A 26226-nucleotide genomic window follows, 5' to 3' on the forward strand; every position below is an offset into this window, starting at 1 on the left:
CACCAATTCTATCACCGCTTCCCTTAGCATACGTAGCAAAGAGAATGTTTAAACCCCCGCACGTCCAAACGGAGGAGATTAAAGCTTGCGGAAACAACGGTGACAGCACCAGCTGAATGGCTACCTCCAGCAGCATAGCCGGGTGTGGAGGTAGCTTTTAAAATGCATGCAGATCATCACACTTTCAGGCTTGATTTGAAGCTGTCGTGACTGCAGGAATTACTCTTTGGTTCTTTCGGTAAAGTCACGTAGAAAGAAAAGAAATAAATAATAGAATACGACGTTTCGATTGCAACACAAGCAACCGTCATCAGGTATGAATGAATGAGAAAACAAAGCTAGGTTGCTTGTGTTGCAATCGAAACATCGTATTATATTATTTAATTTATTTTCTTTCTACGTGACTTTACCGAAAGAACCAAAGAGTCATCACACCTTCAGGGTTTAACAATCGAGTATTGAACCTCTCACCTGAGACAAGGGAGGGGATATGGGTCTCTAAACACGTTGGCATTTAAATTACATGCACAATGCACATGAGAGGTATTTTAATATATTTGTCTTTATTATAGTAATGTAGTGTGTTACATCAGAAAATAAAACAAAACTGAAAACAAATGTTAGAATATACCGTCAAAACGATTAAAGTTTTCAACACACACACACACACGGCCGCCACATACGAACACACCATATAGGTATGTTGCTGCCTGTTTGCGTGCAGTGCTTTTGTAATGGAGAGTATATGAAGTAAGGCACCTTTGCAATGGGAGACAAATCTTGTTGCGACTCCCGTATATAAAATATGGCACACACGCGCGCGCACACACACACACGCGCGCACACACACACGCACACACACGTGCGCGCACACACACACACGTGCGCGCACACACACGCGTGCGCACATACACCAGCTGCACGCTGCTCCGCATTATTTGGCATACATGTGTTTTTTTCCCTCTCATCTCATCATCGTCGTCATCGCGTCGGTTTTTTTTGTCAGTTTTTTTTACGTGTTTTTTTTTCTTTAAAGGATCGTAACATATAAAATTCGAGTTACTTAACGTGATTTTTGCGAAGCGATCTCGAAGGCGCGAAAAGAAAAGCCGCGCGCTTTTTTGTCCAAACGTTGCGCCGTGACGGCCGCGTGAGAGAATGTGGAGCGATGGTTTTGACGGGGGGCTGCGTGTGTGCTGAGTGGGGGGGGGGGCGGTTTCAGGGGTGCCTGTCCGAGATGTTAACTCCCTCGCCTGGTATGCAGGAGGTTCATGGGTTCGATACCGACCCTGACGCCTGTTGTATATTTGCAGTTTGCATGTATTCCCCGTGGTCGCGTGAAATTTTTGTCCGGGAGCCTCCACTTTCCCCCCTCCACATTTAGAACGAACGTGCAGTTTTAAACGATTTGGCCGCTATAAATGTCCACGTGATAAGCCACTTTCGTCAAGCTATCATTTGTGGCCAGGTCGCTTCTGAAGAAGAGCCGCATCGCTCAATGGACCTTGCCTGGTAAGATAAAATAAAAATCGGTAATAAGTTTACGTGACAACGGACAGGTGGCGATCTTCAAGAGTGAGCAGGACACGGTTTTTATATTGAACTTGCGTCACAGTGAAGGCAGATGTGTAACTATAAAGAACAGCAGTAAAGGGTGCACATGAACGGGCCTGTATGCCGAGTCCTGGAAGCGTACGCGCTTTGACAAGCAGGCATGGAGACTCTGCGTAATGTTTGGAATACAAGAGATTCGAAGTTAAAGCTCATAGAGGTGAAAACGTTCTGCCCTAATGGGTTTTAGAATTTTGCCGTCATAATACTCAGGGGTGGATACATGCGCGCCTTAAACTTAAAGACGTTGAAACTAAGTGCGGGTTCTTTTTTTTTTCTGTCCGAACAAAAAAAAAATCACCGAAGCATCGCAAAAACACCACATGGTAATTTTTGAGTGTATGCCTGTCAAAAAAACTCTAATGTACAATTAGTAAATAAACATTAAAATTGTCTGTTTTATAATAAATTTTAGGAACATTTATTTAAGGGGTCGGGTGTGGTGGGGATTTTTTTGCTCTTAATATCCAATTTTTTTCATGGTGGAAAATGAGCATCAGCTCTCTGTATTGATCGTGCCAGCAAGTCACCAGCTTGTGCTCCGTGCGACGGAAAATTGTAAGAAGCTTGACTTAAAGACACACCCACGATTTGCCAAAACCCATCAACATTGAGTGGAACCTATGATTTTACCATGAAGCACTATGATGCACTTTCTGATTTTAATAAAAATCTCATTCTGATCATCTTCAGCGATGCACGTTGCAAGTCGTTTCCTGAAATACGGTGGCTGTGTGAATTAACTTCTAAAAGTAGACATACACCGATGAATAAACCCATTGATGCTAAAACATTTTTTTTATATTTTTACACTGTATAAACCCTACAATATCTCATTTTTCAATTCGATTTACGTTGTTTTTTTAATAAAAGTACCCTTTGTTATTGTAAAGTTTTTTTAGTTTTTGTGTGTGTGTTTTTCTCGTCTTTTTTTCAGTATATAACTCTTATAATTACAAACATTCTTTTTTAACAATCCGGAGAAAATGTGGCCTCACAAAGGGCAGTCAAATAGGGCAGCACTGGGCTGTCAGCAGCTACTGAAAGGTGACATTTTCTTACATGTGTACACAATTGCATAGCATGGAAAACCCCCATTCACTGACCAACAACAGGCTTAAACACAGGTGTTGAGATTTACAAAGTTGGAGCGTGAGCCAATAGGCCATTTCAACTTTCCATATTGGAAATAAAAGAAGAAAATATATATAAAAAAGCACACTTCCTCACTCTGTCTTATTTCCTTCATTGCCTTCGTGATGTGCAACGCAAAGGGGAGAGTACAATATTGGAGCTGCGGGTTGTTAGGTCGGGTTGGCGAGATGGATGCACGAAAGCAGGTGCTGTGTGGTCAGATCGCGTGTGCAGAAGAGCAATGCACGCCTTGCTTGGGATGTCCGTGGGGATGGCGGGAAACGAATGGGCGTCCTCTACTCCCCGCCTGGAGTGTCCTGCTGGGCTGGCAAGACACTGGTGAGGCCCCCCGCGGTATCCTCGTCCGTCGGGACAGCCGTGCCTACATCGTCACCTGCGGAAAAGGGAGGAGACTGGGGGTCAGATAACGACTTAGGGTTCAGGCATAATGGGGGAAGGGGGGTCTGGCAACGGCAGTGATGGGGCGGTCGGTGCGAACACTGCAGCGAGCGGACTAGGACAACGTCGTGGCAACGACGGTGGCGTCAAAATTTATAATAAAAAACCCACTTGATTATTGATTCCATCGTTGCTGCAGATCTATAATGCCAATTACTCGATGTGAAAAAAACCAAGTCAGATTATTACCGAGATGGAATAACAACAAATGGTTGCACTGTCATATTGAACAACTGTAATTTGGCTTTGGGCATACGTATTTACGCGTGAAAATGTGCAAAGATAAAGATGGTTACGAATACCACGACTAAACATGCAAAATTATGTGCAGTAAAAAATATTTTAGAATAAATTCTGGCATGTGAACAGAAATTGTATCCTAGACGAGGGAAACTTTTTCGTCGAAATCTGCAATGTTCTTTACATCCCTAGCCAGATAACAAAACCATGCAATTTCAGTTGACATCCACATATTCGCAGTTTCAAAAGTGTGAATGTGCATTACAGCTCGAGAATGAGCTTATTGGATGTGCTGAGCAAGAACAATAAGACAAAGACGGAATGCACATTCATTATGGAGCAGAAGCCACAGCCTAAATAGAGATGAGGTTTGCATTATCAGTAATAAGCTTCTGCACCTGAGTTAGGCACATGTAGAATCCGCATTATTGACTGCGGCGGAGACACATGATTGACTGCAATGGGCATGCAGCCCGCCTCCTCTTGATTGATTGAGGGCAGACACACAGAGCGAGAACCTCCGTAATTGACCGAGATAGACACGATGCATACTCCCCCACCACGAGGTGCACGGCACAGCCAAACTGACTGCTGAAGGCACGAGACAGCAAACCTGTGCCTCACTTTACCCCCACCCCCCTCCCCGCTACCCCATCACTCTTGTAACTGTTGCTGACTGAGACTGACAAAGTGCGACTGTGGGATGGTATATTGTTAATGACGGCGGCACGCTCACATGCGCGCATGCGGGGCATCCTGCAAGTTTTAAACAGCTCCAGTAAAAAACCGGATTCTATCACGAGAGTTAGTTAAACCCGGTTTTCGTCGGTGGTCACCGACACGATCCGATTGAGGTACAAATTAACTCCGTCTCTGTGCCAGGCAACAAGATAATAGTAATATGATTTAATTGAAACATTTGTGTGGGCTCACACGAACATAATAGGATTGTATTTTGTCTTGGGCTGACATTTGGCTCACGTAACCGAACATTGGTCGCAGATATGGTCGAATTAAACTGGATTAATTTGTATTCTGAGCGCCAGCTTAGACACGTTTAACTCTAAGGTATTGGTGGTTGGATGAGTTACGCGATGAAGGGGGGCATGATACGTTGCTGGGTGCCCGGCGCAGAGACACAGTTCGTTTGTACCTCTACCGGACCGTGTCAGTGATCACCGTACAGACAATTCAACCACCCGAATCAGACTGACCTCTCTGAGCTGGCTCCTTGGGCGAACCTCTGGAGGAACCACAGGGAGCGCAGGGAAGCAAGAGGCGGTACAGGTGGGAGAAGAGAAGACAGCAGCAAGCGGAAAGGTAGAGAGGGCCCCAAGCAAACAGTGAAACAGGCATAGAAAACATTGACACTTCAAGTTAACAAGAGTGTCGCAGCAAGGTTAAAGGTGTTATAGATTAGGAAAATAAAGATGTTAGTTTAAATAAAGTGCGTATTCACACATTTATAGACGTTGCTTGCAATGTTGGAGTACAACAGTCTGACAATGGTAAAAGATAAAAGTGTAGCCCTGCAATTACTTGCTCGTCGCCAGCTTAGTTCTGACCACGAGTTCCAAGATTAAAATGAATGCACCTCTGTTAATTTGTTCTCTAACCTGTGACCGATTTTTGGTGAGAAAAAAGCGTAGTAAAAACAAGAAAACAACATCAACATCTTGAGAAAAAAGGGAAATGGACAAATATCACAAAGCAGGACTCCCGAACAACAATGGTCTTAAGATTCAACGAGGCTTCTCGTTAAAATAAATATTATTATTCGCATTCGAATTGAAGGACAAATGCTCAGCAATGAGGCATTTGTTGGCTGCGAAATGCCCTCTTACACTGTACAGCCACATGTCTGTCAGATGTGTCAAAAAAGTGAGGAACAATAACTATAAAAACCCCAACATGGTTTTCTGTAAATGTTAATGCCTCATTTGTTTTACCATTATGTAGTATGTTGCCTTGTCCGGCACCTTATTAACTTGTACACAGCCAAAGATGATCACACGTAGGATGATCTCGTAACAGTAAAACTCTTTAATTACAAAGAACGTAACACGCCACTTTTCAACGGCAAACCATGGCTCTGCCCATGTGACCATGTCAGTTTTCTGCTCTTCTCTTCGATGTGAATTTCACCAAAGAAAAACTTGCATCAGAAAATTAAGAAACGTTCACGCGTGCACCGCCCACTCTGCTCGTATTGATTTTGGCAGAGGGTGCGACGGACGGGCGATGAACACATGGCGCAGAGAGAGAGAGCGAGCGAAGAGAACCATTTGGAATTGACGTCTGACGAATGTAGGAGGCCTCGTGGTTGTAAGTCACCCACAATCACGTCTCGTGCGATCCATAAACAGGTGTCTATCCAACGCTATGGATTACTGCAGAGTAACGGCCTGCAAAGCGCAGATTGTGCTGGCTTGTATATATTTAAAAAATAAAACAGCAAAAACTAATTGCCTCGATACGCAGATGGGAAATAAAGACAACGTGGGGTTATTTTAAATTTCTGACAAGGAAAGTCAGGGGGATGTAGGCAAATTAACAAATGTGTTACCGTATTCGAGAAATGTATTTATTTAATATAATTAGTTTTGTTTTTAAATGACTCAAAGATTGCCCATGTTGACAAAGGAACATTTATCTGGAAAAAAATAACTTGTGAATCATCAGCTTCGTAATTGTGGACAATTATATAAATCCAGGTTACGACATCCACTTTCACAATGGTGTACTCGTGAACTAACACGGATACCCAATGTGTCCACAAACATTAGGTCTTGAAAATATATACCTGGGGTTTATATGGTTAGGTGTACAGTATGATCATAATAAATCATATGAATATAACTCTCACTGAAACGTGTGTACGTGCCGCGCATAGACATGTTTGCCAAAGGACACAATTTCGGGATTGTTGGTCCAGAAAATAAAGCACCCAGAAGCAGTTTTTTTCACCACTCACTTAACTGCTGGCTTTCAAGCTCCCGTTGAGCACAGTGATGTCAACTGCTCACGTCAATTAATCGAACCCATTTTTAACAAAAAATTACTCTGGTGCAGTCAATGGGAATCAAGATCCGATAATAATTAAACCAGGATCTCTCTCTCTCTCTCTCTGAACGAAATGAAATACACTGCGATTTGATTTCCCTTCGCTTAACCCAAGACTTCTAACCCAACACCTCCGATTAGCACGGTTGGTTACGTACGGTGCGAAAGAAGTTCAACGTACGTGCACGCTGCTAAGGAACCTTCGTCGTGCTCGATTTCTGACCCCGTGAATCAACAAGCGGAGAACCCGGTCACCTTAATTTTTCACGCTTGATGCAATTTTCGAACATGATGACATGTCCCGTGGGCCATTTATTTAATTGGAAATGACACATGCCCTTTTATAAAAGCAGGCACAATCCGTGGCCAAGTAATCACGCATCCCAATGTCACGCACATGTGACAAGAACAATGTCTTTTGCTGGTGTTGAGTCATTGGTAGCTGATGTTGTTTCCACTATATACGTGTAGATTTGTTTGGCAAGTGATGCACGGTTGATTCACTGTAACCTGGCAAATCGTCAAGCCAGTTAAGACGTTCCAAACGTCTCTGCGAGTGGTACATTATTTGTGGCTGTGAGAAAGGTGAAAAAAAAAACAATTCGGTTTAAGTGCCTTTGGTATCACTGTACATACAATAAGCAATGCGTTTTTAGACAGCAGAAACACCCGCATTATGAGATTCAGAAGGTTGAAACTAGTCCAGACTATGCTCGCTTAAACAAATGCTGCTTGATAACGTAGGTCTGGTAAACCAATAGTCTGATGGACTAAAACATTGTATTTTTTATGTAGGGAGAGAATGGGTTCTGCTTACATAGTGTATGCTTTTACATACAGTAGATGCTGTTCTTGAGCTGCCAGAGACCTTGATATACCCCTTTATAAAAGGTGAAGTTATGTGGTCTCAATGTCAAGCTCATTTACTTACAAGCACAATGCTCAAGAGCTCTCAATGTGACGCACGGACATTGTCAAACAAGTGCGTCGTGGTTCTGCGGAGGAAATCCTCACGGCTGCTTTGTGGAACGTAAAAATTATCTCACAACACTGTCCACAAATTGCAATGTTGTCAGTTTTACAACCGAAACGATTCACAATTTAATCCATCACTGTGCATATTCGTCAATGGAAGCAACGGGGATATTCTCAGGGAAATTTATAGCTACTTAAGTGTGAACACCAAATGCATTGTAATTTGCAACTAAATCATTCGAATAAGTGTAAATAAACGCAAAGTGACACGGCAGTAGAGCGGTGGGAGGATCACCATCGGACTGCTGCGGGTTTAAATCCTGGTCGAGGTTGACGCAGACAATCATTCCTCCGGGCCCAATAATAATAATAAGACAAGGAGCACTCTGTGGGGAAGTCAACAGCGATTGTCCTATGGAGAGCCTCACCCCCGTCACATGAACGTGGAATTCTCACCACAGGCTCATGGCCGTGCACGGGAGGTGAGCGCCGCTGGTTGGGGTCTTGGAGCCAACCCTCGTTCATGGAGCCCTACACGGGACTTTGAGCGACATGGGTAGGATATACAATTCTAAGCGCTGATTACCAAATACCTAAAGACCTGTGGGAAAAAAATAGTGTAGTCTGCAAAAAATTGGCAACATGTTTAACGTTACTCAGTAATAGGACTTGCTCAGGCCTCTACCAAGCTATACGGGGGATTTAATTTTAAAATGTAGAGTATTATTTAAACTGACTTGTCTCCCTACATCTGCAGGTCTTTATTAAATCCTGATTTCAGGTTGTGTGGATACAAACTCGTCACTTGCTGTATATTTAATCAGACCAAAACACGCAATATTTAAGGAGGGTCTCTGAATTGATAATATAATTTAGGAAATGGAATGGAAGTGAAACCGCGGTTCAGTGTTGGTGCATCACCACGACCACTGCATGACGCATCATGCGAGAGGCTCTAACCTGGTAAAGCAACAGCGCAATGAAGTTAACGGAACAGAACTGAAACCAGGGGTCAGTAACGACGTATCCCCATGACCAATCCTGACACATTGCAGTACGGGGCGTTACCTGTGGGCTCCGGGGGGCGCAGACCTCCAGATCCTCCATTACTCAGCGGGTGGGATTCCTCCTGTGGTGGTGGCGGTGGTGGCGGCGGTGGCGACGGCAGTGCCGGCGTTCCATTAACCCTGCCTTCCTGCTGGGGCTGATGGGAGCAGGAGGGGTTGCCATATACGGGGTGGGGTAAGGACAGCGAGGGGCGAGAAGCAGAGATCAGAGGCTTGAGATGGAGATCGCAAGTTGTTGGTCCGAGAGGACGATATTTTTGCCACTGCGGAGAAGAATCTTCCCAATATGCCAACGGACGTTTGTGGCACCCTCCCGCGGACCACCGGACTGCGTGCCACTTCGGTTTATTGCCGTGTCGCCGGGCGTTCATTAACACCACACGCGTGTTCAAGACACGCGTGCGCATGGATGACCGTTCCAGGAAAACATGCAAATTAACTCGCATTTCAGTTTGCGGCGCTGCAATTAACACCGACGTCACCGTTGTGACAGCTTACATCGGAGCAGGGCAAAGCATATTTAATGAGCATTTGCCACGCGGGAGTTGTTCACGGGAAGGACGACGTTACCATAACACACGCTAACTATTTCGTTAAGCCAATTTTGGATACGGCATATAATTGCGTCTTTCGCGAGCGGGTGGGATCGCCCTGTAATGAAGTTGCAGTGGTGCTTCGAGCACTCTGCAGGAATTGGCACCGCCGCCCAGCAGGTCATTCTTTTTTTTTAGGAGGGGGGGGGGGGCGGGGGAGGCGGGGGGAGGAAACTATTTTTTCGTTGGCATTTCCTCGTCTTGGGGCGAGCGCGCGAGCGAGGTCGTGCACAGCGTTGCTACCTAAGGCCCCGGTAGCCGCAGGGAACTCAATCAGCGCGGCGTCATGGGAACAGGCCAACACTCCATCATCCGCGGAATAAAAATAACTTCCAAGTGGACAGGTGTCACGGTGATCCATCTTGTTGTTCCAGTTGCTTTTCCAGTAAAGAGAGCAACAATGCAATGTCACGGCCGATTTTTTTTAACCCTTCACAGGACACGATCACCTCGACGCGACGATTCAATTAACCCCCCCTCCCCACATCCCCCGCTAGATGAACCACTCTCCACTTTTTCCCCCGTGACGGTTTCACAGCTCGCCCCGGAGAGGCGGGGCGCGTGCTGATGGGAAGCTCCCTCTGGGATGATCGCCGTGCGCGCGGTAAGCTCCCGAGTCACTGGAGGACCGTGGCACGTGGGCAGCGCTTGAGTGAAACAACGGAGGGCGTCGGTGGAAGGATACAGGACATGCTTCTTATTTGTGGCAAGGGTATTTTTTGTTGTTAAATGAGTCACATGTGGGCTGCCGGGGTAATGGTGAGTTTTATGAGATGCTGGCAGCGTTTATGACAGAACTGGCTGCGTGTCATCAATCGCTCAAGCACAGCTGGGCGACTGTGTAATTCCGAGCCACTCGACCGTGTCATGCGCATGGCCGCTCGCATATGGCAGCAATGAGCGTTACCATGCTGTTCCGCAAGTAGCGAGCACCTATTAGTGCTTCAAGCACGCCTATGACATAACGAAGGTGCTTTTGTGTATCAGTGAACCGTTTAACGTGGACGTAATTTGTAGGTAGCGGCAAGAACAAATTGATTTTTGTCCCTAAGTGATGGTGGGGCATTAGTGGCCCACCTGCAATGGAAATTGGTTTCCTACCAGCCGTCAATGCGATTGACCCACATCTATGGGACAACAGGGCCAGAGGAGCATTGTTGTGGTTGTGTTTCGACAATACGGTTTGTGGGAGTTACTTGAGCATTACTGGGAAGAATAAATAAAAAAACAGCCGGCATTTGTGCCAACGGTGAGCGCCGGCTTTCATAATGTACGCGCGCGGTGGTGGGAGGGGTAAGAAAAAGAAAATGACAAAGTTACCGACGGAGCCAAAAGTTCTGTTTTGGCAATGGGTCTAAATTAGCCGTCGACGCCTTCACGCCGCCCGCCCCCTCGTGGGCACCCTCGCGGTGCAGGCCTCGCAGACGGCGGGCGATGCAGAGCGCCGCTGTTTACGCATCATCATTTTGTATGTCTCGCATGAATAAGTGAGCGCATAAATATATTGAACGCGCCGGCATACATACTTGAGCGCATAAATAAGTGAGCGACCGAACAAATGGACTAATAAATTAAATAATCACATCAATAAATAAACGAGCAAATAAATAAATGGTGCGAGGCGTAATAAATGAATACATTGACATGCACATGCCGAGGCGCAAATTATTTAGAGCTATGCAAAGTTTTGCATGGGTACCGGGGCATGTGCGCTTAACCCAGATCAAGTGACGTGCGTTTAGTTCCGCGAGGATAAAAAGAAACAAACAAAACACCATTCCCAAAACCCTCTCTCCAAGCGCATGAACACCACGGCATTGCAGTGTATTCAGATGTATGCCGTGAATAAAATGTTCCCCCTGCAAATAATGCGACACATCTGCCAACAATGGGGTCGAATGAGTTACAGGATGTGTACCCTGCTGTGAGGTCAAGGCCGATCGTCCGAGTCCTTGGTTAGTAAGCGTGGACATGGTCAGTGCTGACAGCGGTGCAACTGCGCTGCAAAGGCAAACTGCAAGCAAGTTCTTAAATTCCTAAAACTATCTAAGTTTGATACATTACAATATAGATGGAGGGGGTTTAAAGTTTAATTCGCCATTAAACATTGACGTGCGCTTAACGCTGCAGTATTTATGACTCGCAAACGGGCGTAATGGTTTGCGGATTGTCGAGTGAGGACACACCATTTGGCATATTTTAAACTCAATTTCTTACATTTTATAGATATCGTGTAAAAATGTTTTGCAAGAAGCCCTTATGTAGCGTGCAGTGTGCTGCTATACGATCGATTGATTTAGACTTCATCACAATTCATCCCCATCCCTCACCTCTGGGCGATTCGACAATTTGGCACAATTTGGGGGGGGTGGGGTTAAGATTTTGTAAAATAACTGAAAATGTTGTCTCATTGGCACCATCTCGTTTGTACAGTCTCTTATATATTTTTTTCCTGTAGTTTTTGTAAAATCTCGTTTGTTTCGTTGGCCTAAAGGTAGCACATTAATCGTAAACCGTCAATTTTTTATGCACTGTGATTTGATGTATGATTCAAGAACACGAGAATAGATTTTAATTAATGAATCACTGAATGCGCATATGTTACAAATATCAGCGACAGTATGGAGACATTAAGGAGGGCCTGTGACACTTGGAATTCTGCTCCAGGAGTTGGACAGTTCTTGGAGAATAATCAAACATTGTACAATTTCGTTTTTAATTAAATGTCTACAGGACCCAGCTGCTGCCTTGTAAAAGCAAGTACAAAAATATATAAGAACAGCTTTATCGTATGTATTCACTCCGCTCTTCTCAAAACGTTTAACGTCAGACCTAAAGAAAATGGCATTTATATATATGTAAAAAGTTCAATTTATAAAATGCATATTTAAAGACTCTCCATCCAAAGCAAAGTCTTGCCAGGTGGGCTCAACACTCAAATGACCGTGCCCGGTTTGTACAGTCCTGCAGTCATCACGTGTGGCCAACACATCTCAGCGAACGACAAAGAACCCACATGAATTCCCTGATTTCGCTTAGAATGAATTGTAAATCAATCGCGAAGCATTCCTATTGATCTCAAAGTGATTCGGGACAATTGTAATGGATGATTTGGTAGCATGCATTTATTTATTTTATCCCCCCCCCCCCTTTCCCCCTTTCGCATGAAAGTGTGTGTTTGGCTTTTCATTGCCGCTCATTCATTGAAATCGACAAAAAAAATAGCTTTGCATTTATTGGGGGATAGTTCAGTGTTAATCTACAACAGTTTGGAGTCGATCCACGCCCCCGGGGGGTGTGAATTTTGGCATGCTCAGCGCGTGACTGATGGCCCTCTAAGCGAGGCACAATAAATCTTCTGCCCGAGGCTGGGGTTGAGGTTTTAAAAAGGAGGCATCTCACCTGGTCCAGCAGCTGCCGCAAGCGAATCAGCTGGGACTCGAGCTGACGGTTGTGATCTTCCAACACCTGCATCCGACGGCACAAGCAGCGGCAGCGGCTGAGCGTTAATGGCTTTCCGGGAAAAGCCCCCCCATCAGAGAGACCACAACTTAAAAGAGATTGGGTGGGGAAAGGGGAGAAACAAGAGTGGGCTCTCCAATAGAAGACACTCATTGTGAGATTATTTCTAAATGACATCACCAGTTTTAAATCACCCTGGGAACAACTGGGAATGCTGCAATGGTTAGCGGAGTGTGCCGGAATCGCAATCCAGAGGCCGGTGGATTGGTCTCCCGGTACAGCCGTTGAAACTATGGGAAAATCTATTAAACGCCCCCCCCCCTCCACTGCCCCTCCCACCTCTGTCCATCCAGCAGTGTACATGGGGATGCTAATTTAGTCAATTAGCAGGTGGCGTGTGTGGTGAGTTAAAGTGTGGGTACTGCCCCCACCTCTTCAAGGTATAGCTGACCAGTAGGGAAGACTAGACCGATATTCCCTCGGGAGCTATCTGGAGAATTACCTCTGGAATGAAGGCCCCTTTTGCCAGCAGTGGTGTGTGCAAGCAATTGCAGGGCTGCACCTATACCGTTTTCTACCACCTCTTACAGAACAATTCAAAACAAAGTAATAAATGTAAAATAGACAATTAGGTAGATTGAAGCTGAGATTGCTAAGCGGACACAGCCACCGTGCTTTCTAATGGTCACCCTTGTAAACGAGACATGTTGTTTTAATAGCACTCACCTGGATTAAATAAAGGATATCAATCAACCGCTGAAGCCAGTAAAAACCACAGCGGCTCTCTGGCAACTTGCAAGGCATTTATCTTACACCCTGCTGACGTTGCGAACGTCCCGAGGGAATATTTCATGTGGTCGTGTAGAACACTGGACATGAATTTCAGGGATGTCCCATTTCTACACGGCACGGTGTCATCTTCTCCGCAAGCAAAATACTATCTCCTGAATGACGTCAGCTGGTAAAAATTCTGCCACGATCCTTCCATTGCCTCCGGACGAGTGAAACGCTGGAGCCAATAACAACTTGTACCGCTGTCCCGGCTTAATTTTGGATTCCTGGTGATACGGCAATAGTTAGCACATTGGTCTGCAGTAGACGTGGCATTCTTTCAGGCGGTAGAACTTGACTGCCGCCTGTTGGTTCCGTTTTTCGCATATTCCATGTTTTATCTGCATCCCTGCTTTGCTTCTGCTCCGGTAAATGCATTACAACGTCGCGTGTCCAATTTGCTTGGGAACCGAGGTGTATGCAGATATGTGAAAAGGTCTCCATTCGTGAACATCTACAAAAGCCGAGAGCAAGGTGCTGCGGGGAAATGCTTTGCCGCACTTTACAAGTAAGCGGATGCACGCGAGATTCAGAACACATGACCGCGTGTGAAAGGGGCGGGTTTGTGAACGTCTATAGAGAATGGCAGCTCACACCAGCGTTCCTCACTGGTTGTCAGAGAGGGGGGTGGGGGGTACTATCGCCGATCAGACATCATCAGCGTGAGGGCCGCCACACCGCCTGCAAGGGGTGCTCTCACTCGTTGTGGATTGCCGGGAGGACGCGTGTCAGGGGCCGCACTAAAGGCCACCAAGGGCCGCCAGTGGCCCATGGGGCCTTGCAATGAAGAACAGGGGCTTACAGCATCGTGGACAAATACTTGCAACTAAGTGTGGGCGGTTAATTTGTCAGGGCTGACATGTGACGCTCGGACACAAGTGACAGTGTGATGGACTTCGTTTTCTTGAACCTCGGCTTGGCAGTGTTCCTGTCCCCTACTCCTCTGCTGCTCCAACCGACTAAAAGCAACTTTCCGATGTCGTCGGTCCATTTGTATCCCACTGTTTACGTACAATTTGGAGATCCATCTCTTCTCCATAGACGATTTCCTGATTTAATTAGACCACCTGAGATTCTGTCTTCCTGCCACTGTAATTACATTTAGTTGTAGATTTGTATATTATTTGTACATATTTTATTATTCCCTAGCCATTCTTCGTGACATATTAATGCCATGCCCAGACAGCCTCTGAAGACAAATTTCTATATTGATGCGATATTATACACCCAAATTTATTATTCCGCTATTGTAATGTGCAGGCTTCCTCACCTTGAATGAACAATAGAAGTGCCTACACATTTTCTGGTCATTCTCAACGGCAGCTCTGAGCGTTGATGCCATCTGGGAATGGTGTAGACCAACAGCGCGTTTGACTTTGACACCATCAGGCAGCGAAAGTACATGTAGCCTCTAAATAGGTAGGAGCGTATACTGCATCACACTCATTTATCCTTGTCCCTCTACAACATCCTACAATGTTAAAATGTATTTGAACTACATGAACCAAGTTACATCTCATCATAGGTGACCACAAATCAGAAAAATTATTGAGGGTAATTAATGTGCTATACTCTTGTCAATCCACTGCTGGATGAAAGCCTCTCCGTGCCTTTCAGCCCTGGGAGTTGTCTGACTATACTTTGCCCATGCCCTTTGTTCCGTGTTGGTGAAGGACAAGGGCTGCTTCAGGTATCACTCGCCACCGATGTTAGCTGTGGCCGGGAACCGAACTCAGGTCGCTCTGCTCATAACGCAGTGCGTAGACCAACGTGCCACTGTTCCACCCCCTCATACACTCAACACGCCGACACATTTTGAGCATTAACTGCGTGCCTATTTTGTGTGAATTCACGTGCCGATTTAAGAGTTGACTTATTATCCCATCATCCCCTTTGGGTTGGTAAAATAAACACTAGTCTCTGCCACATAAATGTAGACATGTGACATTTCTACTGCTGGTTGACTGCTCCGAAAACACCACCAGTCCTGAACTAAAACGACAACATTAACGTTATGCTTATCCGGCCGTGAGCCAGAACCAACAGCCCTGGTCACTGGAGGCCACACTTGCCACCGGTATTTAAAGGTGAGAGCTTCTACGAGGAGGAATGCTGGGAGAGTTGCCCCGGGTGGCTCAGAGGCCCGAGGTAAGAGGACTGAGAAGAGCCTGCTGATTTCCTGGGTTGAAACCCTGGCAGCTACCCGCAATCCAGATTGCATTCTTAAAGCATAGAGTTCATCACAGTGTTCTTCATTGCAAGGGCACCTGATGTGCAGCCCCCGACAATACACAAGTGTGAAAACACTCGCCATCATCATCGTGCTGTCAAACCCCCAATGGTTTCACATGTGTGGCAGCCCCTAAGCAATGTGATGTTTTATCAGCGAAAGTGGCCCCACCCTCTGAAAATGTGTCAAGAACACTGGTTTATTGTCTCAGCCTGGTCACCAATGACTGCACAAATAATCTAAAACGGTCACATTAAATTTGATTGTGCACTTGACTCGGCTAATTTGGTTTTACTGTGATGCTACAATCTCACAGCAGAGAGTGTGAAAGAGTGCGCCCCCAACAGTGTGAATCATGAAATGGCCACTTTGCAGAATAATTTTGGAAGATGTCCAGCGAAAAATTGCTCATATGGGGCAGCAACGACTCTGCAAATGGAGTCTTTGTCTTGTCACACAACACCGAGAGCACAATTGTGAACACAGCCGGGGAAGGAGACCAACAGATTTTAATCGGACCTGCATGCGAGCTTCCAGCCGACCCTTGTGTTGCCGCAGCAGCTTGGCCTCTGCGATGAGCTCCGAGTCACGTGGGCTCTCGGGGGGCATGGTGGGAGGGGCCGGCAGTAGCGCGCCCAGGCCACCCAACTCCTGCTTCTGCCGCAGGCGATCGTACTCCGACTGCAGGCTCCTGCGGAAGCACGGCATAGGCATTAACACGTGCCTCTGTGGTGCGGCGATGGCCGACCACAGTGGTGACGGCCCCTGCCACGGTGGTGATGGTTTACCGTGATGCGAGCTTTGGCGGATCACGAAGATTTCTAAACTCCTTAACTTGTTGGGCTGTGATTTGGCCAGTAGGTGGCATTACAGAAATTGGATGTATCCATCTGTGCAGAGCTTTGGGTGTATATCCCCTCATGTCCTTAGGTTTACTCCGAGTTAATCTGGTTGTCTCCTGCTTGCCAGCAGTGAATTGATTGTAGCTAATAATGAAGATGATATTGTACATAGCAAAGAGTCATTAATGGAATTGGCCAAAGTTCCAAATGTAGGACCCTCCAGAAAACGAAAGGCTTTGGAGTCTGAGCGAATCTTTGTTGTCTAAATAAAGGCCATTTATATTATCACTACACCAGTTGTCTCAGTGCAATGCCTCGCTCACATTCCTCATCTCAGCACGGAGTACGGTGGAAGCACGTAACCCGAAGCCCTAGACGGGGGACTGGTGCGTCGCACAGCAATCACATGCATACGGCAGCCACTGCAAGGCTACGAGGTCGCTAGCAGGCGGCCGCGCAAACGTGTAAATAGCTGCCCTATCTGCATAAGTTCTTCCCCATGTACATTACTCAATGAGATAATGGCTAAATGTTCCATTGTCAGGCCCTCTTCAAACGCAATATCCACGATATAATTAAACATAAAACAACCATTTAATTATTCTGTGCGTATGATATATTTATAATCCACGATCTCACTCGTATTAATCACTGATTGGCAAAAGCAAATGTAAAAGTGATTAGTAACTGGTAATTTAGAAGCTGGTCATTTAAAAAAAAAAAGGTAATTAACCCCATTGGACCTCATTACAATTTGCAGAACCTTTTTTTTTTCCTTAGCAAAACTTCGCAATGTTATTTTTTAAGCTTAACTCAAACATGTTGTTGAACAATTTTGTTTGAATTACGTTAGTTTCGTATGCAAAGTATGACCACACTTATTTCTATGTTCACTGCTTTCATCTTGGACCAAATTTTACGGGTCCATTGCTTAATTATTGATTTATTTGCGTTTGCCACAAAAAACGCCAAACTAGGTAAAATTAAAGCAGTCGAATTGGACGAGCGGGTTCGGCCCGAACTCCCTTAGCGCCCTTACCAGGCTGAGCCAGCACCAAATGGGCCGCATGGCTCACTCTTCATGGCTCACTTTGCCAAGGGAATCACGTGCATTTAAGACGAGCCACCCGGTCACGATGGCAAAGGGTCAAAGTGGAAGTGAGACGCGTATTGCAGTGACATCTGGATTGGGGTCAACTTTATAGAGCCGTGATTTTTTGTTGTCAGTGCCATGATTTTATCCCAAAAAAAAAGTGGCAGAAAATTTCAAAAATTATTGAGTGGCAGGGGCCGAGCCCATAGAGCCCTGTGGGGTTTGCTTCCAATAGGATAGAAACTTCTTGACTGACCGACTGGCAATCCGGCAATATTTTAACCTTTCTTCTGCTGAAGCCCTCATTCGTGACTCCATCACTTTTTGCTTTCATTACTAAAACTCCTTCCACTGTGAACTGCCAAAATCCCTGATATCCAAACTTCAGTTGATTCACAACATTGATTTCTAAGCTTCCTCTCTAGTCCTGCAGTATAGGGACACATTGCGCCAGTCCTCCATTCCCTGTAATGATTTCCCATTTGTCTGTGCATCGACTACAAGATTTCTCCTGTCGTGTCCAAATCTTCCTTTGCCTTGCTCCTTCTCACACTTATAATCCCATTTCCCTATTATACTCCTTTTCTCACTCGACCTAGCCCAGCCAACATGGTCTTCTCTCGGCCTTCCATCAAGTCCCACAAGAATAAATCTAGGCCCTAGTCTCTGCTCTTTCTATAGTCAGGAATGTCCTTTCCCCTCAGTATAAATAAAAATAAGATTCTATGTCGGTCTCGAAATAATAAAAAAATATATATGTTCCCACTGATATTGCCAAACGCCTGCTCTGCTCATACATATTTGCATGTTTGTCCATATATATGCTTATTCATTATGTCACCCTCTTAATGTATTGCCCTACCAAGGCTGCAGAGCAGCTATAAATACCTTTCTATTTTGGATACTGTATAAAAACGAGTTGCATTGCATTATCTAAACTCAATGCATTTATGCAACCAAAACGATGCATTTAACTGCACCCAATATGAAAACCTCATTGATTTCAAAGTAATTACGTCTCTCTATTGTTAATGCTCACATTTCATTCAGTCCACCACGGCACTTGCGCACAAGATTCTGCAATCTCTTGCATGCACGGGCGTGTGTGCCCAAGTGCGTGCGTGCGTGCGTGCGTGAAGGGGGTAGTGCAGAGAGGTGCACCTATTGCCACCCGAGTTTGACTCCCGCTTGTGGCCAACATCAGTGATGAAGGTCTGAACTGGTCCTGGACCCCTCGAGATCGACCCAGCCTTAAGCGAGTGTGTCAACATCTCAGCACCGGCGAGACGAAAGGTGGCTGAGCGTGCTGGTGACCTCACAAGCCCCTCTCATGCAACCATGCCAACCTTCATATGTGCTCGCCAACAGCACTTTCCCAATAGTCTGTTCGGCTTTAAAATAATGTTTGACATTGTGCGTGTGCATGCACACGTGGGGCTATGCATGCATCTGTACGTGTGTGTGTATGTATCTATGCGTGACACAGCCTCAAATTAGTCCTGGTGTAGTGTGCAAGCATCGCCACGAGGGAGACAAAAGCAGCCAGGTGTGGTGCTAGCCACCCACCCCCTCGTGTGCATGCCGGCCTTCATTAGGTGCTCGCTAACAGCACTCGCCCCAACAGTCCGTTAAAGTTTTACAGGGGATCTTTGTCTCTGCATGAGCGTGAGAGCCGATGCATGTGCATGTGCGCGACAGTGCGAGTTTGCAGGTGCGTGCGCGAGCATACGTGTGTGTGCGCACACGCATGCACGTGTGCGTGTGTGCGCGTGCGTGTGTGCGCGTGCGCGTGCACGTGCCTGTTTTCGTCCTCCAAGTCCCGCAGGATGCGCTCGAGTTCGCTGCGCTCTTGGCTGTCGAGAGAAATGAGGATCTGTGCTGGGCTCTGCGGCTGGCTGCCTGGGGATTCTCCACTCAGGCTCTGGCAATAGTGCTGGATCAGCAAGTGCTCGTCCTCCCTATAACCGCACACATACACAGACGCACGCACACACACAAAGAAGGCACTAATCGTTGAACGTAGTGCCAGGAGCATACTTGGCCCCTTGGGCACAGGCAAAACTGTGTGCCTAGAATAATAACGCCCAAGCGGTTAAGGTAAAAAGGCTGTACGAAGGGAGCCTATTAGCCCGATCCACAGTGGTGTGGGAGCCACGGGTCTCTGTAGGAGACCCTTTAGGCTAAGCAAAACGGGCTGTTACGTCTGAGCAGTAAGGGAGTCTTTGTACAATGAGAAAGAACAGGCTTTTAATGCGGCTGGATGCCCTTTTTGTGGGGGAAGAATAATCCATTGTGCCGAGACCACTCTCTCCCCAGATAACTTTGGTCACAGTGTTAAAGAATATCCGGCAAAGTGGCTTGCAATCGGAAGGTTGCGAGTTCAATTCCTGGATGAGGGGGTTGACTCAGCCCATCATCCCTCTGGGGTTGATTTAGATAAGTACCACCTTGTGCATAAGTCAGCAGTGGTTGTCCCATGGTTACAAATGGCGCCTGTCATAGGAATGTGGAATTTCCACTCCTAGCTCATGACTGTCAATGGGAGATGAGCATCACCTCAGGGTATATCTGAGCAGGAAACCACTAACTTTTTTTTAACACTTGTTAATGAATACATTTCCATTCATCATTTAAAATATTCTGGAAACACATTGTGTCCAGATCAAATGAAAACATATGAATGTAGACAAAAGCTTTTTTTTCAAATGAATGCCATTAGTTATTACTAACATTTATAAAGCAATGAACACTTTATCAGTACCAAATTTTTTTTTTATTAATTACACCATTGAACCCTGCCTGTTATTAAATTAATTCGCTCTGCATTCTGTTTCTGCGGAAATACTCGGAACATTCAGGAGCTTGTGACAAATCTGTAATTTTGAGGGCTCTGATGGCGGCTTATTGCTTTTTTTTACAAACACGCGCACGCACGTTTGGCTGGGATCTGTGGCATTTCCCCGACAGGCGACCTTTCTCACCACACCAAATTAGGTTGAAAAAGAGGTTCCGTCAAGTGTCCATTCACGTTGACGAGGAAGTGCGTGCACGTCCACTCTGGTGCCATACCCTTGGCACACCCGATGCTTAGTCCTGTACGAGGCCAGACTGTGCCCATGAACTGGTCTGGTTATTGCGGAAGATGTGATGAAGATGAGAACCGAGCTCAAGTACGATACGTATAAAAAAGCATTGTCGGTCATACATGCTGTTCGTGCGAGCAGCAACTTTGTCCAAAAGCCTGAGCGACATTTTCACGTGCTTGTACGCAACACCCTTGTACAGCTGGGTAGAAGGATTGAGAGTGGATATGACCCAAAATCAACGACGATTTGAGATCTTTGCACTCGCGGCTAAACTTGTATGCGACGCGTAGAAAGGGTGTTTTGGAGTAGACAGCCCCGGAGTAAGATGGATGCGTGCTGTGCTAAAACTGAACAGGTGTAATAGAAATATGTATTGGTTTCATGGAGCTGCCTGCTGTCATTGCCAACAAAATCAAAACAAAATGCAATTGTTTAGGGAAGGGGTGGGGGGAGTGGTTTGCTTATGCAGTGCCGTTCATGATAATTTAATAGGGATAAGGGGGATAACGGGAAAAAACATATTTCAAGTGCTTCATAAATTCAGCTGCATTTTGAATACATAATGTATCCACAATAAGTGAACCTGGACAATCTTTAAGTCTGCTGGGTCAACTCACAAAAACATCGGGACACTTTGTAATGCCAAAATCAAGCCGTGAGCATTTGATGTAAATGTGTTTTTTCCCCCAAATTATTTACCCAAATTATTTCCCCCTCCCCCCCTGCAGGTTACATGCACAAATGCGCAATTCATTAAATGTAACATCAATCCTACAACATATAAAGGTGGCCACTAAGATCTCCGAGTTCTGAAAAATCTTCCAAGTCATGCTTTATGGTATTTCAAACGATGACAAGCTACGATGGCTTGCACTTGAGTAACCATTACAATGACTGACATATATACTGTTTATATATATGCCGCCGTATTTCCTCTACACGTCCTCACAGTTTAAAAAAATACAAAAGTTTGACTGCTACATTGGTAATGAGATTCAAAATAGTATTTTATCATTTGACAGCCACATGTATGCTGAGATACATGGAAAATGCAACGTTTGCCAGGACTGTCAAAGAGTAAAAACTTTAACTGTCTCCGCTTAGGACTGATTTCAGTCAAATTTGAACCTACGACTTAGGGTTGTCTACGAAAACATGAACACGTGATTCAATAACAGTGGCCTTAAAATGGCAAAAAACACAATAGGAAACATTTTGGACAAACGGCCCTTCTTCGTAGCACGTGCAAATAAGACTTGTAACAATTTGTTTGAAGATACATTATCGAGCAGGCCACATTTTCTATGAACTATCTACACACAGTGACAACAGCACTTGTCCACAATGTTATGCCAGCCACTGTATCAGTCTGGCTCAGGCAGTTTGAGGCCAAGCCTCAACTGAGCAGAGTCACAAAGGAACATTGCTGCAGTGGTGACCTCCTCCTCTTCCTCCTCCAAAAAAATAGTACAAATGAGAGGATGCCACTCTCAAACGCAACACCACCTACTCTAGCGGATAGCTCCAGAGAGAGAGAGAGAGGGGCGGGGGAGAAAAACAGCTCAAAGGGTAAGCCGCAAGGGGTTCAGGGTCCAGGGTGCAGGAAGAAATCCAAGGCAAGAGAGACCTCATTCAATATTGATGCCCACTTTAAGATGAGCGGTCTTGCTAAGCCGTCTGTCACTTTTTAGCAGGTACGCCAGTTACTATCCTCAAATGTGGGTTCATGCAGATAGCTCCAAAGTCATGAATAACTTATGAAATATTTTCGGCGGCTATCACCTGCTCGAAGGGTTTGGTTGTATTCTTCTTCTCCCAGAAAACCAATGTAAATTTGATGAAATCTCAAAAGAAATATATTCAACGTGCCACTACTCACGTGTCACCACGAAGCAACGTGCAGTGCACGTGACCCAAACTGATGCGAGACGAAAAGCTAAGGGGAGACGCACACGGCGCTTGCCTCCTAATGGCATCCTCGTTCGAGTTGCGAACTTAGTTACGAGTTTATCTTGAGCCATTGCCACAATTCAAAGGGATCCTCGGCTGGTTTAAATAAGCAATACGTGTAAAGTATGCATTCTGTGTGGCTGCGAGTGCATGTGTATATATTCTTATACATGAAAACATCTCTGGCCTCTGCCGACAGTGTCAACGAAAAGAAAGTAATTGAGAAATCTAGAATATCAAAAATATTACGATTTATTATTGGTTCTTTCGGTAAAGTCAGGTAGATAGAAAACAGAAAAGTTAATCCAATAAAATTATAATTATATTGTTATACTTTTATTTTATTTACTTTCATTTTTTCTATCTATGTGACTTCACCAAAAGAACCAAGAATACGAATTCCTGCAGTCACGAAAGTAGAAATTACGATTTATTCAACGTAAACTTGGATTGAACTGTTTTAGAGCCGGGGCTGTCCAATTTTAATCAATTTAATCTTCTACTGACCATTGGTTTGATTACTGAATTCATGTAGCATCCGTTCACAGCCAACTAATTAACACATCTCCTTCATGAATGGGACATTAAAGACAAGATGTGCGGTTGTGGCCTTGCAACCCAATACTGTGGACTGTAGAGTAAACAGCTGTCATCTGTGAACCTTCAACGCAGGAGGAGGAAAAGCAAAACCGCACACCAACTCCCTCCTGAAGGCCTCTCATGGCGAGCAAACCTCAGCATTGGTATCTAGCTCCTGAATATCTTGCCATACGCAAGGATAATAATTGTCTACAGGCAACGTTGAGTGTGTGGGCACTGTTCGTAATCAGAATCTTTAATTTATCCTGGAGAAATCCGATGAGCTATGAAGCTCTTTTTTTACAGATGTCCAGCAGGGGCCGCTCAGAAAGTCACAACAACAAACAAATACAAAACGCGATATGAGTGCAAAAGTGCATGTGTACGTATGCGCGTGTACGTTCAGTTCGTGCGCAACGTTCAGTCCGTGGGCAGCATAGTAAAATAAAGGAGGAACAGCAAAACGACACGAACTCTCTCTTCTGAAGCCCTCTCGTCGTGGCGACAAGACCTCGACATTGGCATTTAGCACCTGAACATATTTCTGCCACCCATAGTAGAATGTAACTTAAACGAGATATCTCAACGGGATGTTTGCGGGCTTGAGCTACAGCGGCTGGTTCGTGAGCGCACTTCGTGTTGTGCGCGAGTAACGTACAAGCTCTCGTTGGGCGAGCTGTCATTCAGGAAAGATCCGTTCTTGAACTCCATCTCTGCCAACCTGAACAAAAAAAACATTACACCACATATCAGAGAGGGTTACTGCATACATACTAACAATTTAATGTTACCAGGAAAGGCCTACTGAACTACATAGCTCTTTTTCAGAAGCGACCTGGCCACAAATGATAGTTCAGCCAAGTGGCTTATCATGTTTCTACATGATAAGCCACTTCATTGAACTATCATGTATAGCACTCCAATACTGTAAACGCATGTTGATTCTAAATTTGGAGGGAAAACCTGGAGAACTCGGAGAAAAATCCACGCGAACACAGAGAGAGAGAGAACATGCAAACTCCAAATATATTCGGCATCAGTGTCGGGATTGAACCCACAACCTCCTGTAAAGCAGCCGAGGCAATTACCATCTCGCCACCAGTGTACATACATACATACACACAGCAGAGTTTAACGATAAGATAGTAATAATTGTCAAGAGTGGGATAAAAATCGATAATGTGAACTGCGATTGCCATTGCGCACAACTCTCTTGGGTATTGTTGCATCAGTGGATGTTAACGGTGGTAAATAATTAAATGAGAACACACGTGTTACTTCTAATTAATCTCATTGAATATAGATATGGCCTCATTACACTGTTCACGATTCATATGTATTATGAGGATTACATATTTGTTTCAAATTAAGTTCCTTCGTTTCATCATTTGTTTCCCTTTGATGTTTTGCTGTTGTTTGGAGCCCCGTTCAAAAGAGAATACACATGAATGAGCACGCAGCCATTTGAATTGTAGACCGTTTAATATTTAACAACAAAGTGGTTTTTATCTTGACTTAAAGCTTTCGTGACTGCAAGAATTCATATTCGTTGGGTCTTTCGGTAAAGATACGTAGATATATTCAAAGAAAATAAAAACTACGACGTTTCTCCTGATGACGACCGCTTGTGTTGTGATCGAAACGTCGTCGTTTTTTGTTATTTTCTTTGAACCTATCTACGTGACTTTGCCGAAAGACTCAAAGAATATAAAGTGCTTTTTAACAGACCTACTACTATATGACTCCCTGTATTTACAAGTGGCCCTAAACACAAAACAAGGCCCAGATTATTGCAAATGCTCATCAATTATAGAAAAACAACTGCCTCTCATTAAATTTTAAAGGCTTTTATTTTTTACGTTGTTTTGTTGCCAAAGTGCCACCGCAAATGTATATATTTCTCAAATAAAGCTCGCAACCCATTGGTTTTGTTGCCTGTACGAGAGTTAAAAAAAGAAAATCGTTGACCTCATGGCGTAAAATACGAAAGAATGTGCTTCTCGCGAATGTAGGTTAGTGGTTTATAGAGGACACGCAAAAGACTACTTTGCAGAACTCAAATCAATTGGACAATTTTTCCTCGACCACCTTGTGTGTAAGCGTGTGAACGAACGTGCAGCATCGAATCGTTTCACGTGGCGCGTTTTACGGAAACCTCAAAAACACATCCGTCAAAACACAAACAGCATATATGTGTACAAGGCATCTGTGAAAGAATCATCAATTATTGAAAAATTACATGCTGCGTTTTGAACTGTGTAGTTGAAATGTTTGGCAACATATTCCCCATATACTTGCATTTTTTAAAACCAAAAAACTTGAGTGATCTTCAACAAAGACAAAGATCCCCCTTTTAGCCTTAACAGACTGTTGGGGCAAGTGCTGTTCGCGAGCACCTATGAAGGCGGGCATGGCGCACGAGGGAGTGGGTGGTCAGCCCCACACCTGACCACCTTTCTCTCGCTGGTGGCAAAGTGTAGACATCACACCAGGTATTCATTTGAGGCTGAGTCAACCTAGGCGAGGCCCAGGACAGGTTCAGATAATCGCCACTCGTGTTGGTCACGAGCGGGAATCGCTCGTGGGTTTGTCGGGATCGTAGTGCGCTCCCTGCTACTCGATTAGCACAGTTGGCTACGTATGGTTCGAAAGAAGTTCAACATACATACTATGCGTACTCCATCGCTCCCCACGACAATCTTCAACAGCAGCACGTCACAGAAACAATTCGAGGAAACACTTCCCCAATGTTGGCGACCGCCGGGGATTCTCTCAAATGTCGATGCAACACGAGTCGCCCATCCCGTGGAGGTTAAGAGGGACACGAGACTCGTGAGATCAAATTCTTACTTGACCCAAATGTGTTCGCACGTAGTTTCATCGATCAAGCTGCAACTGCTGTCTAATTATAATTCTCTAATCATGAATGATACCTTGGTGGACACCGTTATTTTAAGTATGAATGTACTTTTTAATACATATTTTGGTGCTTTCAGTCGTAATGGTCGTAG

At 45.0% G+C, this 26226-nt stretch overlaps 1 protein-coding gene across 3 annotated transcripts in view; it reads right to left on the reverse strand.

The window, feature by feature from the left end:
* Nucleotides 1-544: 544 nt before the first annotated feature.
* Nucleotides 545-26226, reverse strand: part of LOC144948610 (dystrophin-like) — a 639922-nt gene continuing 614240 nt past the window's right edge. For 2 of the 3 annotated variants that reach the window (XM_078878206.1, XM_078878208.1), the window contains 6 exons: nt 23874-23936; nt 19400-19558; nt 16185-16356; nt 12545-12610; nt 8551-8686; nt 545-3139 (listed from right to left, as the gene is read on the reverse strand). In XM_078878206.1, coding sequence (XP_078734332.1) covers nt 3042-3139; nt 8551-8686; nt 12545-12610; nt 16185-16356; nt 19400-19558; nt 23874-23936 — 694 coding nt within the window. In that variant the 3' untranslated portion in view covers nt 545-3041. Of the gene's footprint in view, nt 3140-4658; nt 4688-8550; nt 8687-12544; nt 12611-16184; nt 16357-19399; nt 19559-23873; nt 23937-26226 lie in introns of all 3 variants that reach the window. The other variant, XM_078878207.1, reaches the window with a different exon arrangement.

The sequence above is a fragment of the Lampetra fluviatilis genome, chromosome 50, assembly GCF_964198595.1.
Source record: "Lampetra fluviatilis chromosome 50, kcLamFluv1.1, whole genome shotgun sequence".
Taxonomy (NCBI): Eukaryota; Metazoa; Chordata; class Hyperoartia; order Petromyzontiformes; family Petromyzontidae; genus Lampetra; species Lampetra fluviatilis.